The sequence below is a fragment of the Anas platyrhynchos genome, chromosome 2, assembly GCF_047663525.1.
Source record: "Anas platyrhynchos isolate ZD024472 breed Pekin duck chromosome 2, IASCAAS_PekinDuck_T2T, whole genome shotgun sequence".
NCBI lineage: Eukaryota > Metazoa > Chordata > Aves > Anseriformes > Anatidae > Anas > Anas platyrhynchos.
In genome coordinates this window covers 11,349,415-11,364,977 of record NC_092588.1, presented here as the reverse complement: position 1 = coordinate 11,364,977, position 15,563 = coordinate 11,349,415, and the positions used below count along the sequence as shown (strand labels likewise).

The 15,563-nt window shown below is 37.6% G+C and overlaps 2 protein-coding genes across 4 annotated transcripts in view; one reads left to right on the top strand and one right to left on the bottom strand.

The window, feature by feature from the left end:
• WASHC5 (WASH complex subunit 5) overlaps window positions 1–15,428 on the bottom strand; it is a 27,911-nt gene extending 12,483 nt beyond the window's left edge. The window contains exons 1-13 of one of the 2 annotated variants that reach the window (XM_072034312.1): window positions 15,248–15,428; window positions 14,074–14,371; window positions 11,827–11,972; window positions 10,494–10,578; window positions 10,137–10,237; window positions 9,022–9,214; window positions 6,573–6,725; window positions 4,929–5,042; window positions 3,657–3,828; window positions 2,688–2,815; window positions 1,882–2,011; window positions 638–750; window positions 19–185 (exon numbers count right to left, since the gene is read on the bottom strand). In XM_072034312.1, coding sequence (XP_071890413.1) covers window positions 19–185; window positions 638–750; window positions 1,882–2,011; window positions 2,688–2,815; window positions 3,657–3,828; window positions 4,929–5,042; window positions 6,573–6,725; window positions 9,022–9,214; window positions 10,137–10,237; window positions 10,494–10,578; window positions 11,827–11,972; window positions 14,074–14,259 — 1,688 coding nt within the window. In that variant the 5' untranslated portion in view covers window positions 14,260–14,371; window positions 15,248–15,428. Of the gene's footprint in view, window positions 1–18; window positions 186–637; window positions 751–1,881; window positions 2,012–2,687; window positions 2,816–3,656; window positions 3,829–4,928; window positions 5,043–6,572; window positions 6,726–9,021; window positions 9,215–10,136; window positions 10,238–10,493; window positions 10,579–11,826; window positions 11,973–14,073; window positions 14,372–14,560; window positions 15,113–15,247 lie in introns of those variants that run through there. The other variant, XM_072034313.1, reaches the window with a different exon arrangement.
• Window positions 15,421–15,563, top strand: part of NSMCE2 (NSE2 (MMS21) homolog, SMC5-SMC6 complex SUMO ligase) — a 127,237-nt gene continuing 127,094 nt past the window's right edge. Inside the window, exon 1 of one of the 2 annotated variants that reach the window (XM_038173778.2) lies at window positions 15,421–15,563. The gene's annotated coding sequence lies outside the window, so the exon portion shown is untranslated. The other variant, XM_038173779.2, reaches the window with a different exon arrangement.

Below are 15,563 nucleotides of genomic sequence, written 5' to 3'. Positions count from 1 at the left end.
CTTGTTGATTGAGGATACCTGTCAATTAATTGCCACGCGTAAGAAAGATCACCAACTATCTGCATGGTGATCAAGACCTCTTCTTTAATGTTGATAGTTCGGATCATCTGATGAAGAAACCTGCGGGTGTCAGCCAGAAACTGGCAAACTTGCAGATTATTTTCCAGCTGGTGAAACTCTTGGACCTGTATTTAAAAACAAAACCAAACAAAAAAATCCCCTTTTTTTCCATTCATCTTTAAAGACAACAACATTAATAAAATCAATAAACTGATCTCTCTCTTCAAGACTATGATACAGTAAAACACTTAACAAATCCCGGCCTACTATTTTTATTCTGCTTTCCAAATTATTCTCTCTAGCTTCAAGTGAATTTATTTTCAGAATTTTTAATAAAATAGAATGTAATGTTGACAAAAATGTTTAATACTGAAATAATTTCTCTGGAAAATCACCAATCCTCAGTTGTACGTGGCACAGTTTTTCATGCAGTATTCCTTATTTTACAATGATTATGTCTACAGGCAGGTCCTGATGACTGTATATGCAAGACTGTAAGGATCCACAGATTTACCTATTGTTAAAATGAAGATTTGTCTTGTAATTCATCACTTATCTCAAAATTTCTTTGCCATACCTCTTCCAATGCCTGTATGAGCTGCACAGTTTTTCTGCCTGCAGCAGTGGAATCATCGTAGTTGAGAGACATGATTTGCTTGGAGATTTCTCTGAACCAAGCCTGAAGATTTTCTACATAAGAGCAAGAAAATCAAATCTTTGCAAGGGCAGTAAACAATAAAGACACCAGGAATTTGCTAGACAATAAGAAGAACAAAAATATTCAACGCTATACATACAGGGCATTATTTACAATGTTTTCATCTTCTACAATTCTAGCCTTTTCCAGACACAGACTCTCAAAGAAGCAAATGCTTAGGTAAGTGCCACACAGAACATTAAGAAACAATTATCAAAACAAATTGGCACAATAAAACCTATACAAAGAAGATAAAGCCCTTTAAATTATGAATTTGTGTTTTATAAATGGTTTTACAATGTTAATTCTCTTGGCAGCTGCAATTTCTGTGTTTTAGCTAGAAGCTTGCTGACATCAAGATGATAGAGGGAAAGAATTCAGTAAGGTAAGTCTGTTTTTATATGGAAGAAAGTGATAAAATTGTCTTTATTCTAAATTTAGCTATTTTGGAACCATCGCTAATATTGCCCTTACACTGACGTTATGTGCTGTTTGTGATCAAATGAGACAGTGATCTAAAATTCTCATTCTTACATCAACTGAGGAAAAAAAAAAAAAAGAGGTTTCAAAAAAACAGAGCAAGAAATCTGGAAATACAGATTCATGCTTTTAAGTCATTTCCTTGGAGAATCTCAAAGATTCAGTGCAGAATATAAGTAAAAAGAAGCTTTGAAAAAAATGCTGATAGAACAAATGCAGGTCATGACTAGGAAAAGAATGAAAGGAGACCTTAAAGCAACCCCATATTTAACAGATATCATTTTCCCACTCCTTTGTATATAGGACACAGTAACACCGATTCTGTAACTCTGTTACGACTCTGTAATGCATGGAAGAGTGAAATGGCATTTTGTTACCTTACCTAACATCTCTACACAAAGCAGTAAGAGAAAAATATTTTAAAATATAGCCATCTAAATATTAGGAACCTAAACATGGCTTACATATAGAACATATGCAGTAAACCTAAGGAAGACAGCCTGTAAGAAATTTCTGTGGCAGCTGAAGGGCACGAATTTTTTCATTATCATCAGTATTAGCCTCATGAATTTTCTTTCGGTATTCATTTAGAAGTAAAAAAATAAAATTATTTTTCCCCCATCAGTTTAATTTTTAATAAGTACCATTTTTCTCTACTCTTGTAAGAGGTTTAACTCCTGAGAAGACATCAGCGAGTTCAGTCATCCTTTCAGATCCCTCTTTTTTATAGTTCTCCCATTTTGTTTGTTTTTCTGACAGCATCTGTTTGAACATCTATTGAAAACAAAGCATTTGGTAAATGAAACCGTCAAGAAGGCAAACGACAATAAATGAAATGAAATACTGAAAACAGATGGAACTGACTTACAGGGAGTACTAAATAACTTCAAGACCTCACCAGAACATGAAATACAAAATTTAAAGCATTGAGAAATACAGCCAGTGGGATGTACATATGATGATATAAATTAACTGAATTTAAAAAATATATATGACAGATATTGTTGGCATTTAGACAGGTATAGAAATATCCAGTAACTTTTTTAGCTTAGAGATGCTAGAAGACTGATCTAATTTTGAGTTAGACTTTGCATAGTCATCTCAGCCTATACACAGAAACTCAATTAAAAGAGCATGTATTTGACATTTAGCATGCTCATATGTATTTTACCAGATTAGTAGCACAGAATTAATTGGGAGTGTTTTTACAGACAGCATAAATTTATATATAGATGTAAGAGTTTTCCTAGCAGCTTATCCTCAACATACAAGGGCTTTCTTCTTTCTTTTAAAGAAAGACTGGAAAAGAGACGTATGGGAGGATAAAAAGTTGTGCAGCATTTTCAACAGATTTGAGTGTGCTGCTTATCATGATATTCAGGCAAAATCAAATCTTCATCTCTGCTCTGCTGTTCAGGGTAAAACTCTGAAGAACGCAGCAGCATGTTACCTCTTTCAAAATGAATTCAAATTGAGCTGTATCCAGAAGAAGCTGGAAAAGGATCCTGGGATTGTACCTCGAGTCTGTTAGAATTTGATCCTTTATCTGGCGGAGTCGTTTATTATTTGGATCGCAAGCTGAAAATGGAAGGACAACATTTCTCCACTGTTACAGAATTTGGCCAAGCATTTAAATCTTTGTAAACAGACTCTTTAATAGGTTAATAGCAAAACCATTTTGTTCTGATATGTCAGTCCCCACTTGTTCTTCATTTACATGGGTATCACTGCCCTTCCTTAGAAGAGGGAATAATTAAGGTTTCTGGGGTGCTTAAGCTTCATTACAATTCTTCTGCGAGCTTCTGCAAACTAAGCGTGAATTTAGTACTCCTGTCTGAGAAGCCCAGAGATCAGCATTTCTGAGACTGTTACAGAGAACATGTGGAGGTACAACAGACATACCAAGAAGTCACAGAGACAGCACAGGCATTCAACCAAGGCTATGCCTAAGCAAGTAAGTTCGCAGATCCAAACTCATGTCAGAGACATTATTCAACAGTTATCAGAATAAAAACTGTGCTTTCAAATAATTACTAAGATATTAAAAAGCTGGCTATGGCTTTCATTTTAGTGATACATACAATTCTCACAATGATGCTTCAAGTGATAAGGCACAAGAAGATAACATTCCCAGACTTTTTCTGCAGAATGTTATTCAACAGGATCATGACTTCTCAAAGGTTGTTTTTATACCTGTATATAGTTTGCAAGACTTAAGGAAATGCATGCGTGTACATTTCAGCCAAAGATCTTAGGAGACTGTTAACAAAAGAATTGCTCAACAAACCACTGAAAATAGTAAATTAAATTCTGCTGACTTCAACAGTAGCACACAGTGAACTTCTCTCAGGACCTAAGATGAAGCACCAGTAGCGCAGGACTGACAACTCTGGAATAAAAATCTGGCACGAAGTCTTACCTGTGTCTGCAGTGTGAAGCATCAACCAGCGAATTGTCACGTTGCAGTCTCGTAGGCAATTCAGCAGCTTGGGAATATTGTCCAGCACCAGCTCTTCCCTTAGACAGCCCTCTTTGAGGAACTGCTGCACCTGAGTGTGCACCCGCTCAGTGACCGCAGCATACCTGCTTGCCTTAGAATACACAATGCTTGCATCAGTACAATCCTTGCCTCAAAAGGAATGCGTCATGTAAAATACAGCTGGGGCTTCTAAAAATTTAAATGGTATCAGATCAGGAAAGTGATGTAAAAAAATCACTATCATTTCTAGTAGGCAACATCATCAACTGCAGCTACGTGACAGTGAATGCAAAGTGTATTTCAGGATCTTTGCTCTACAAAGGAATGCTTCAAAAATGCAGACTTGTGAACTTCCTATATATTCACTTACATACTTGCTAGAAATCATTCCTAAACATGGTGATAAGAAAGAAAACAAAATCGACTTGAGAATGGGATATACTTGTCATGAATTAAGTGCCAGTTCTACTTAGCAAACTCTTTCCCTGAAGACTAACAAGAAATGTCCGCTCATATTCCCCATGTTTAGAAGACAATGTATAACATGGTTCTTCTCATCAGACACTTCTGCGTGGTGTTCTTTTCTGAACACTTCGTTCAAACCCTAAGGAAGCATTTAAACAATCATAAATCCAGCAAAATCCCCCAATTATTGTCTAGTTTTACAATCAGGCCAGTATTATTACTGTTTTTTAGGCACAGAAAAATAATTTCACTTAAAAACCCAGCAACTACATTGCAATGTTACGGTACCATTCTTTTAGATCAGGTGGGTTTTCCAAACTATTGTTTGAGGCACAATGCACAACTATTTGGCTGAGTACCATGTTATCAAAATGAATGTATAACTTCTAAAATTTTTACCTATGGAAGACCAAACACCAAAGTCAGCTTAAGATATGCCATACTGAACAAGATGGTGTTGAGCGCCAGCATCTATTTTGTCAAGTTGTGACCCAGGAACTTTTAGGGAAAAGGGAATCTTCTAGCCTCTTTTTTCCACAAGAGGAAAAAGAAGGAAGGAAGGGAAACAAGCAATGATGGGCATACAAGATTTTGAGATCTTTTAACGCAGTTTTATACAAAAGTTATATTCTCAAAGTATTGTACTAGAATACAATTCAAACAATTGTAGACAAGAGAAGTATAGATATTTGAGATAGCCACACTGCCTGAAACCTTGCTAAAAATATTGAATGCTGTCTTACATACCTGCTCTTTGACATTTGAAATATCCAGAGTGTAGTTAAGGGCGGTTTTAGCAGCTTTGTAGGGCTCCCATGCTTCTGCTAGATTTACAGTGATTCCCATGTAAATACTGATAACCTAAGCAGAAAACAAGCAGCTGTGTTTACAATTTTATTTAGAAGACGTGCTTTTCATTTAGCAACATGAGTAGGGAGTGATATGTTGTAGGTATGAATAGGAGATAACTGTATTTCGTTTTATTTCTTCCTACCCTGGAGCAAAGAATACAGATATCAAAAAATATAGTTAATTGGTTAATTGAAGCTTAGTTCTGAAAACAAGCTGACAGCTTTTTCAGTCACTGAAAAAAGGGACTTTTTCAGTCACCTATGTGTCCTGGTAGACAAACTGAACAGGAATCAGACACACAGCCTTACGACAAAGAAGACTCATCATACACTAGACTATGCCAGCCAGACTGTGGCCAGCAGATTGAGGGAAGTGACTATTCCCTTTAGTCAGACCTCGTGAGGTTCCATTTAGAGTAACGTGTCTATGTTTGGGCTCCTTGGTACAAGACAGACATGGACAAAGTGGAATGAATCGAATGGAAGGCTACTAGAAAGGGACCCACAACGGAAGTAGGGTCTGAGGGAGCTGGCTTTGCTTATGCTAGAGAAAAAAAAAAAAAAAAAAAAAAGGCTAAGGGAACTGACAGCAGCTTTCCACTACCTAAAGGGAATTTGGGGGATACAACAGAACCAGGCTCATCTCAGAGGTGCACAGTGAAAAGTCAAGAGGTAACCGTTATGAGCTACAAGGGAAATTCCAGTTGGACAGATGGAAGAAATTCCTCACCATGAGTGATTAAACCTAGCTTTAGAATCTTAATTTTAGGTATGCTGAAAACTCTACTGGACAAGACAGGAACAACCTGATTTAACTCTAAAGCCAGCCCTGCTTTAAGGAGGTTGGACAAGAAGATGCCTAAATGCACTTTCCAGCTGACATTTTTTTAATGATTGACTTTACCTTGGTGGTATCAGAATGTAGTTGAGGTAAGCATTTGAGTAAAGCACCTTTGGCCTTGAGAAGAGAAGGCTGAGAGGGGATCTTATCAATGTTTACAAATATCTTAAGTGTGGGAGACAGAGGGATTTGGCCAACCTCTTTTCAGTGGTTTGTGGGTAAAGGACAAGGAGCAACGTCCACAAAACGGAGCCCAGGAAGCTCCGCACCAACATATGAAAGAACTTCTTCATGGTGAGGGTGACGGAGCACTGGGACAGGCTGCCCAGGGAGGTTGTGGGGTCTCCTTTTCTGGAGATAATCAAGGCCTGTCTGGACGCCTACCTGGGCAGCCTGCTCTAGGGAACCTGCTCTGGCGGGGGTGTTGGACCCGATGGACTCTTGAGGTTCTTCCCAACCCCTACAATTCTGTGATTTATAGTGATAATTCGTATTTTCAAAGGATAGCTTTCTGTGCTTATCCAGAAGATTTGACTCAGACTGCTTCATTCTGAGCAAAGTAAAACTTCACCAGAAAATAATAACAACAGATTCTTTTAGAACATTATTTTTTTCTGCAATGCATGCTGTAAAAATTAAGCATATTATTTCAGTAACATAAAATCAAGAGAACAACTTTAAAACAAAATTATTTTTTACCCAGTTATCTGGAAAGTATTTGTCCACTATCTCTCTCATTTTTGCTTGCTGTGTGTGAAGAATAGAAGGGTCAAAGTACAGAATCACATAGAGCATAGCAGCCTGAGTAGCCAGGGCAGTGCTGCGGTGTTCTGGTAAAGGATATGCAGAAACCTAGGGAAAGGGAACAAAATAAAACAAGATAATAATATACAGCAACATAAACCACTTGCAAATATCATGAGGCACATTAGAAAGTAATACGCATATATTATATAGTAATACATATTAGGTAATAGTAACATATAGTAATATATATTATAATATTTATATCCTATAGGATACATATATGCTTTTTGTCTCATAGTAACCTACATATAACTTATATATCCTATAGGATATAATATATTATCCTATAGGATATATATACACACACACATATCCCATATATATATATATATATATATATCCCATATGCTCTTTGTCTCATAGTAACCTATATATAATATACATATAACCTATATGTATAGGATATATATATATATATATTATATAGGTTACTATGAGACAAAGAGCATATGCATGTAAGTGGGACATGTTTATACATGCAGTGTATTTACCAGATATATTTTACAGGATATAAAAGTTGACTGTGTAGATATCTGCTAATTTAACAGGCTACCACAAGATATTACTGTGCCGTACATTAACCAAAGAAGGGACGAACCAAAGAGCTTAAGATTATATGAAAGGAACATAGCTAGAAATAAATATTACATAAGGACTGGGGATGCTGTAGTTCATTTCACATAAAAACAAAGATTAATTTAATAAAAGCAAGAGTAATTTAATAAAAGAGGTAATAAGAATGAAGATAATTTAGTTATTCACCAATTCCGTCTATCAGCAAGACCAAAAAGATTCAAATTATCAACTGAAATTTCATTTTAAAAGTACGTAGGATAATATATTAAAAGACCTCCATACTAACACAGGAGTTGGCATTAAAATCATATTCAATAAGACGTAATGATTTGTCCTTAGGAAAACTGTTTCTTGCTTTTATTTAGTAACATCCTACTCTTATTTAATTTTGTCTAGGTACTTGATAAAGTTAAGATTTTTGACTAATAAGAACAATCAGAAAATTCTGCCTATTGCCACTGAAAATAGGCTGCAAGTATCAGAGGAGGTAACAACACAGACATAATATACTTCAGTAAAACAAGCTCTATTCACTTTGGAGCTTTCTACCCTAATTTAACTTTCTCTACTACATTAGAAAAAGTGCATTAATTATAGCTATGCTTTGAATAGAAACATTACTGTTTTTCAGTAAACATTATTAACTGTAAGTACTATAAAAATAGAAATCACAAATGTTTATTGCAAAGGCAATAAACCAATAATATTTTATAAATATGAAAGCAAGTAATTTTGATATGAAGTATCAGTTCTAAGTGAGGTTTGCAGATTAAGAAGTACTTTACAAGAGCACAGTCTCACTAACACTTCACGGTTTCTTCGTAGACATAAATATATCATAAAATGGGCTTTCTTTGCAGCTTGCTAAATGCTCTTATTTCTGTCATGAACTTTCCAACATCTAAAAAATTTCTGCAGTACATGAGGCATTTTCCCCCTTTAACATTAGTATGTCTGTCCACAGTCTGAAAGCATTTTCAGTAAGGTCCCTACTTTTATATTACTACTCCTACCTACAGACTTAAGCCTTTGCTTGTTTCTTCTATCTTTCATTAATCTTCAAACACTGTTTTTCTGGTATCTACATCCTGTTTCAGTCATCCAGGATTCACTAAATGTGTGCTAAAAATTACAGCTAAAAGATTGTCCATGCTACAGACCAAATTCTGCTCAAAAGCAAATGTTTTGTTAAAGATCTCTCAAAGGAGTCATATTAGAGTAGACTGAGACATTGTTCATACTTTGCGTCTTTTGTTTTGTTTTTCCCTTTATTAAATCAATTATCATAGTTAAGAACTGTGACATTAGGGTTTCTTTTTAATCAAGCTGTCTACTAAGGGATGATAAATCTCTTTGCTATTATTTTAGTTAGTTACTACAATCTCTGAGGGGATTAGTTATTAGGAGTGACCAATCATTTAAGATTTAAAGACATTAAAGAAAAAGGATGTTTTTCTTTTGTTTGTTTGTTTGCTTCTTTTTTTACTGTGAGGTTAGTCAAACACTGGAATGGATTTTCTAGAGAGGTTCTGCATTCTCCATCCTCTGCAGATATTCAAAGCCCAAGTGGACGTGGTCCCAGGCAATCTGCCAGAGTTGACCCTGCTTGAGCCAGGAGCTCAGACTTCATGATTGCAAAAAGTCCTTTCCAACCTCCACAATTTGGTGAGTATGTATTTTCTTCTGTGCTTCATTGCTGAGTAGCTTACCTGAGAAATCATCTGCTAGTCTTTTTAGATCTCTCTTTTATCTCACAGTAACTTACCTGATTATAAATGTCGTCTGACCGCAGGCGGCCAATAACCATGCTGATGAATGTTTCGCTGATGGGTACCCTGCTGAAGTAGCTCTCAGGGTAGTTTGGAGGTCTTTTAGCTCCAGGTTGGCTCGAGTACCCAGTGCTTCGAAGCAATTTACAGATATCATCTAAGTTGGAATCAGCAGAGGATCGGGCTGCACTGTTTTACAGAAGGAAGGAACAGAAATTAAACTCTATGACCTAGTTATTTCCTCCTTTTTCTTCCCTTGTAACCATGACCTTCCTCCAAGAAAGCAATCAGATATTAAGGTCTGGGATGTTTTTGGATGTTTATCCCATGAATACAGTTTTCACCATTATAGGAGGACACTGATACATATCCACGCTGAAATCCCAGATAAACATACAAAGCACAAACAGAAAAATGAACTTTATTTAGGGACAGAAAAAATAGCTTTGTATTCAGAGGAATAGTTTTGTTCTGTTTCTTCCACCTGCCTTTTACGAATTCTGCTTGTTGCTCCATTTCTGCATTCAGTGTAGTCAAAGCAGCGCAGGTAAAGGATGCTCCCTTTCACTCTTTGAGACCCTACCTGTCCTATAGCAAAGCTGTCAGTCTTCCTATGAAATCCCATTTTATTTTGTTTTTCCTTTTATGAATTCAGTTATCATAGTTAAGAACTGTGACATTAGTGTTTGACGTGCCACAAAAACCACAAGTTCCACTTGCCTAGCACTGTAACTACAAGAAGCCTGACTTGCATCTGCCATCTGGATAAAAATGACTTTTCACCAAGATTTGCTCACTTATCAATGACATCTTCACAGCTGACAATTGCAATGCTAAAGCTTTAGCTGAAAGCTTATTTGTCAGTGGACTTCAAATCTCTACTGTGATAACATGAAAAATCTGTTGCTGCAGTTTTACAGCCAGACCTGCAAAAACAGTGAATGCAAGGAGCCCCACTGATATTCATAGAGCTCTGCACAGTTATCAGTCTATATGTACAGTCAAACAGGTGCTGACATTTCCATTATCTTAATTCAGTGACCCAGTGAATTGAGTATACCGTGTCACATTCTTTCAGCCTTGTGTGCTTCTGAACACCAATATACTTTACCTGTATCTGTAGTAGGAAACCAACATTCTTTCTCTGACTTCTCCTTCAATTTTCTGGTCAATGACCAGTAGCATGACTCCATACAGATAGAGTGCTTCACACTGTTCGGAAACGGAAAGAACGAAGGGAAGAAATTGCATCAACACAATTCTGTAGTAACATTAAAAGACAAACAAGTGATGATAAACTATGTAGTCAACACACCGTCAAAAATGGCAGGCTGAAGATTTTTGGTCTTTGTCTTCCTGAAGATAAGCCATAGCATTACTGTGTATTTGGTGAATTTTCATTTTTGTCTAGAGTGGCACAGAACAGTTTGGTACCTTGTTTAATATTACAAAATTATTGAATACTTACTAGAAGTTGTTTTCCATCTTCATTAAGGAGGACGGTTTCTAATGTTTGCTGAATGTAAATTCCTTCATTAAGGTCATCTAAATATCTAGGAATCACAACAGAGAGAGTTGGTCATCAACTGCTTTGCTCTCAAATTATGTTTCTTCAGAACTCAATTGACCGAAATCCTTTGAAAGTCAAGAGAGGTGTCAGAACATCTTTCCAGCACAAGCAGCATCAAGTTTTTCAAAGAGGAAGAAATACTAGTCTGAAATGAAAAGCTGGAACTCCTAGCTAGAGCCAACCAGCTGGAAAAATCCTCCTTTCGTTTCCAGATGAGGTGTGTGAACTGTGCTGGAGGATACTCTGTACCTTACAGCTGACATCCTCTTAACCTTCAAATGGGTGGAAAACAGCCTGAGAACAAAATACTGAGAAAGAAAAGCTCCTCCCCCACTCCGAAATCTAGTAAAACTGTCACATTTTCAAGTTACCCCCAAAATATCCCCTGGAAATAGGTTAAATTTATCTCAACTGCAATATGGAAGGTGGAGCTCAGAACAAGGAATGTTCTTGTGGATTAACACAATTTCTTCTTATTAAAGGACTTCCCAGTAACACTACATATTACCCTACAATAAATCTTTTCAGATAAAGCCAGCAACAAAAAAAAATTATGCTTAAGATTCTCAGGAACTTTTTCTCAGAGTGTTCCACGAACCTTTCATACTGCTCTTCCGAGTTTTGAAAACTTCAGGTAACTCAGTTGAACAATTAAGTTCAGGAAAATAATGACAATGAAAGTTAAAGACAACGCACTCTCTGATTGTTTTGCTAGACCACAAAAGTTTAGGTTGACAACATGGAGTTTCCTTTTATTCAAAAATCTTCATGACAATATCGATGATAAAGGAGAAAAAATATCTCTAATTAACAGGTTGAACGTTTTCAAGTAATGTATTAAGCTGGTAAGCAACAGTAGGAATAAATTGGTGATACCACACCTTGAATATTGTGTTCAGTTTTGGGTCCCTCACTACATGAAGATATATATATCTTCTTACTTCAGGATCTATACTGTAGATCCTGAAGGTCTTTTCCAATCAAGAGGATTCTATGATTCTAAACATTAATGCTTACTCCAATAATCCAGGCTCCCAAGTGCACATCAATACATTTAAACAGTGAGCAAACTGGGTCTCTGAAGAAAAAGCTTACCATCATTAAGACTCAACAGTACTCCAGTCAGAAACTCTACATATATATATACTCTCTATATAATAACATATACATATATATAATCTATATATATATAGATATAAATATATCTCTCTCTATATAAAATATACTATACCTGTTCAAATCTACAATGTATTTATGTACACTCTGAAAAGCTAGATAAAATCTTGTCAAAATTTCTATGTTGTTTTCACGAAATTCTTCATCTAAGTCCAGTAACTCAGGTTTGGCTTCCAGTTTGCCTTCACATGCCTCAGGCCCCTAAGAAAAGACATTCACGTTTAGAGACAGCATTTGACTGTGTCCACGACACTTACAATTAGATTTACACTTTGTTACACTTTTATTTTAAATATGATTTCTGTTACTTAACCAACACAGAAAAGAATAGTTAACACTTTGGGTAAAACTTTGACGCATCCGAAGTTGCTGTGTGCTTCACAATGGACTTTTTGTAGTACTATCCATCTCCCTCCTGGAATTTCTTCCTTTACACATTTGATCTGATTGATTTCTCAGCTAAATTACATAGCATTGAGGCTTCACAAACAGTTGTGAGCTTAGTGCTTTCTTATGCGTTTAAACTGCTTGAAAGCATTAGACTTATCAGAGAGTTTTTACAGACTGGATCTATCTCAGCATTAGTACCTGAAATTAATGCAAAAACTGTCACTAAGAACCATGAGAAAAAAGGGTAAGGATGATTGAACCTGACTTTCTGATAACAAGGCCACAAACTTTTCTTTCTAACCATTTAGTATGGTAAATATTTCTTATAATCTCTGTTTGATCTTATCACTAACATCTAATTGAAAATATCACTTATGCTTAATTGAAAATATTAGTATTTAATTGAAAATGTTGTTGATATTCCACAGGCCACTGACCATGGCATAAGACCATGACTTCAAAGGATTTAATAAACATGAACTTGATTTTAAGAAAATATTAAAATAGAGTTAAAATATAAAGCCTAATATCTGGTTGGTAATTGTATAATTTTGAAAGTGGTCTTGTGTTTCACTTTTCCAAATTGCTACATAAAACAAAGGATAAAAGTAGGTCCCAAACTGCTTATTTTTTCAAAATTTCAAATCTTTTTCTCGTTAATTGATTTTAACAAATACATATATAGGAATGGAGCATTAGCAGTGATATAATCTTTGCTTTATAAGTATGTCTTTTACTGATTTTGGTGCAATCACTCTGGAAAGTAGCAGCACTGCTTTTCTTCCTTAATGTTAAAATCCTTCCAGTTTCCAGGATAACTGTATTTCTTACCAGTTACACCTATCCACTTTAAAATTTTCAAGTAATTTGCCTAAAAAAAAAAAAAAAAACAAAAAAAAAAACTTCTAGAGAGACTTGAAACTCTTAAATCTAAAGGTATCTGGGAAATCACCTGTGCTTAGGGTTTTCAGTGCCTGAGGTTCTGAGCCAGTACTCAAAGTTGACAACTCTTACCAATTCCTCTCCACCCCTGCCATATTGCTGTATTATTAACTTTTCTTTTATTCTACAATTCAGATAAAGTCAAATTAGATAGTCCATACAGCTTCTTCTAAATCATACTGCAGAATGATAGAGGGAAATACATTCTACAAGGAGCTTTAAGTTTGTAAGAGAAACAGGGGCTTTTCATGTTCTCTGCTCTTTGATGTATTTGTTGATTCAGTGCACGTGACAAGTCCAGTGAATGAACAATCATGGTACTGTCAGACAGGAAAGCATGAAGCAGTTTTCATGGCTGCAAAGAATAAGCTACAGATAACCAAAGGAAGATGGGCATACTGCCCACAGTAGTGCTCCAGAGAAAAACAACCCACTGCACAGGCTCAGGACCTGCTGGTCAAAGCAAAATTTAAAGTTCCTTCAGGAAATAATAACCGAGGACTCAAGTCTTATATGATCAATACCCATCAAAATTTTCAGGCCAGATGACTCATCATACATTCTGAAAGACTGCTATTCTATGCATGCACTTAAAGTTGCTTCCCCTTCTTGCCCTAAAACTCTCAGCGTGGGTACTGGTTAAATGTATATTCTGCCTAGGGGCCTAAGCACAGCGTGCTCACCAGACTGTTTCTGCTCACTCAAATGAGTAAGATGAGGCTAAGTGTGACCAAAACTATACAAAATGCGAGACAGTCCAGAAGTGGAATGTTAGCATGCGAGCATATCCCAATTACTATCTCAGTCAGTAGATTTCTGGTAAGCACTAAGCAAATAGCAAGTCATTGCAGTCAATTCTGAAGCATGCTGGTAATAAACAGAGCACTCAGGAATGGCTATTTTGTAGCTCTTATGCTCTACCAAGACAACACTTTAAAGTGAAGTTTAACAACAGAATAAAAGGATTTACCTTAAAATAACTGAAATCAAATATGATATCTCCATACTTTTGTTGATCAGCCTTGTCCTTCAGCCTGAAAACACCAGGAATAAATTCTGAGAGTCTTAAGAGTTCTGCAATGATGGCATTTCCACAGGAGACAATCCGAAGAATTGCCTGACCACAGAGATTATTTTCAGCAAGAAAATCAACCATCGTGGAGCCGGAGGTGAACACGTAGCACAGGCCCTGTTAAGTCTGTTTCTGAACGTTAGTTTTCAGGTGATTTGAAGAAGAATGAGAAACCTAGCTGCTCCATCAGCAGTGCCTGTAAAAACAAAACCACACACATTCAGTGCTTCATGTTTGTATTTTTTATAGTTTAATCCATGCAGATTTTAAGCACAGGCTGAAATCTTTCAGTTGAAAGATAAATGCTCTGTTTAAAGCAGCTGGTGAAGTGAAAAAAGTGCATTTAAATCATCTTTAGTATATACCCAGCCTTTGAATCAGTCACCTGTGCAACCAGGCAAGACAAGCACGGTTTCTTGGACCAGAAAATCTGAAGAGAAAGGTTAAAGAATGAAAAGATCACAAATATCAAAGCAATTGATGCCAAACAGGAGATGGTAGCAAGGAAAACAAAACACGTTATGTGTCTATAATAGCTTAAAATACAAACGAAGTAACTGTAACGGGATTTAGCAAAACAAGGAAAACTTGTTGCAGCAAAAGGGCCAGCATTTGTGCTGCAGCCATTTATTTATTGACATTTTTTCCTTCAAGATATGCAGTACAGCACCGTTAAAACTAAGCTTTGATTTTTTAGGAGCCTTTACGGGAGGCTTCGAGATGACTTTAGTTTTTTAACCAAGACCTTTCCAAGCCCCTTGTGACAGCGGGGGCGCCCCTTCAGCCCCCTGACCCGACCCGGGAGCCTGCCCGTCCCGTCGTGTGGAGCCCTGCGGGGTGTAACAGGATGCAAACCCGATGCAACAGGACTGGGCTTCAAATTGCATCTCCCCCACTCCTTGTCGGGCTGTAGGGTGCCTTTTTAACCCGAATACCCCACCCAAGCCCCCCGAAACGCCCCCCCGGTGCAGCGCAGCCCCCTCAGCCCCGGGCGCTTCCCTATCCCTGTCCCTTCCCCTCAGCCCCGGGCACTTCTCCCGGCCGCCCTGCCAGGCCCTCCCTTGCCCCTCACCGCCTGGACGAGCCCCGGGGAGACCTCCTCGGAGCCAGCCCCATGCCTCAGGGCTGCCGACAGCGAGGCGAGCTCCGGCTTCTCCCCCCAAAAAACCCTCTTCCCCGCCGCGGCGGTGGCAGCACGGCGGGAGGCGGCGGCGGCCGTGCCCAGCCCTCCCATCACATGATGGCGCCGTCATGTGGAGAGGCGCCGGCTGATGAGGCGGTTCCGCCGCCTTCCCGGCCCGCCTCGCCAGCTCCTAGCACCGAGGGAAGGTTCGGTGGCCCTCGGGGACCCCTCCGAGACCCCTCCGGGCTGCAGCGGCTGGCTCTAG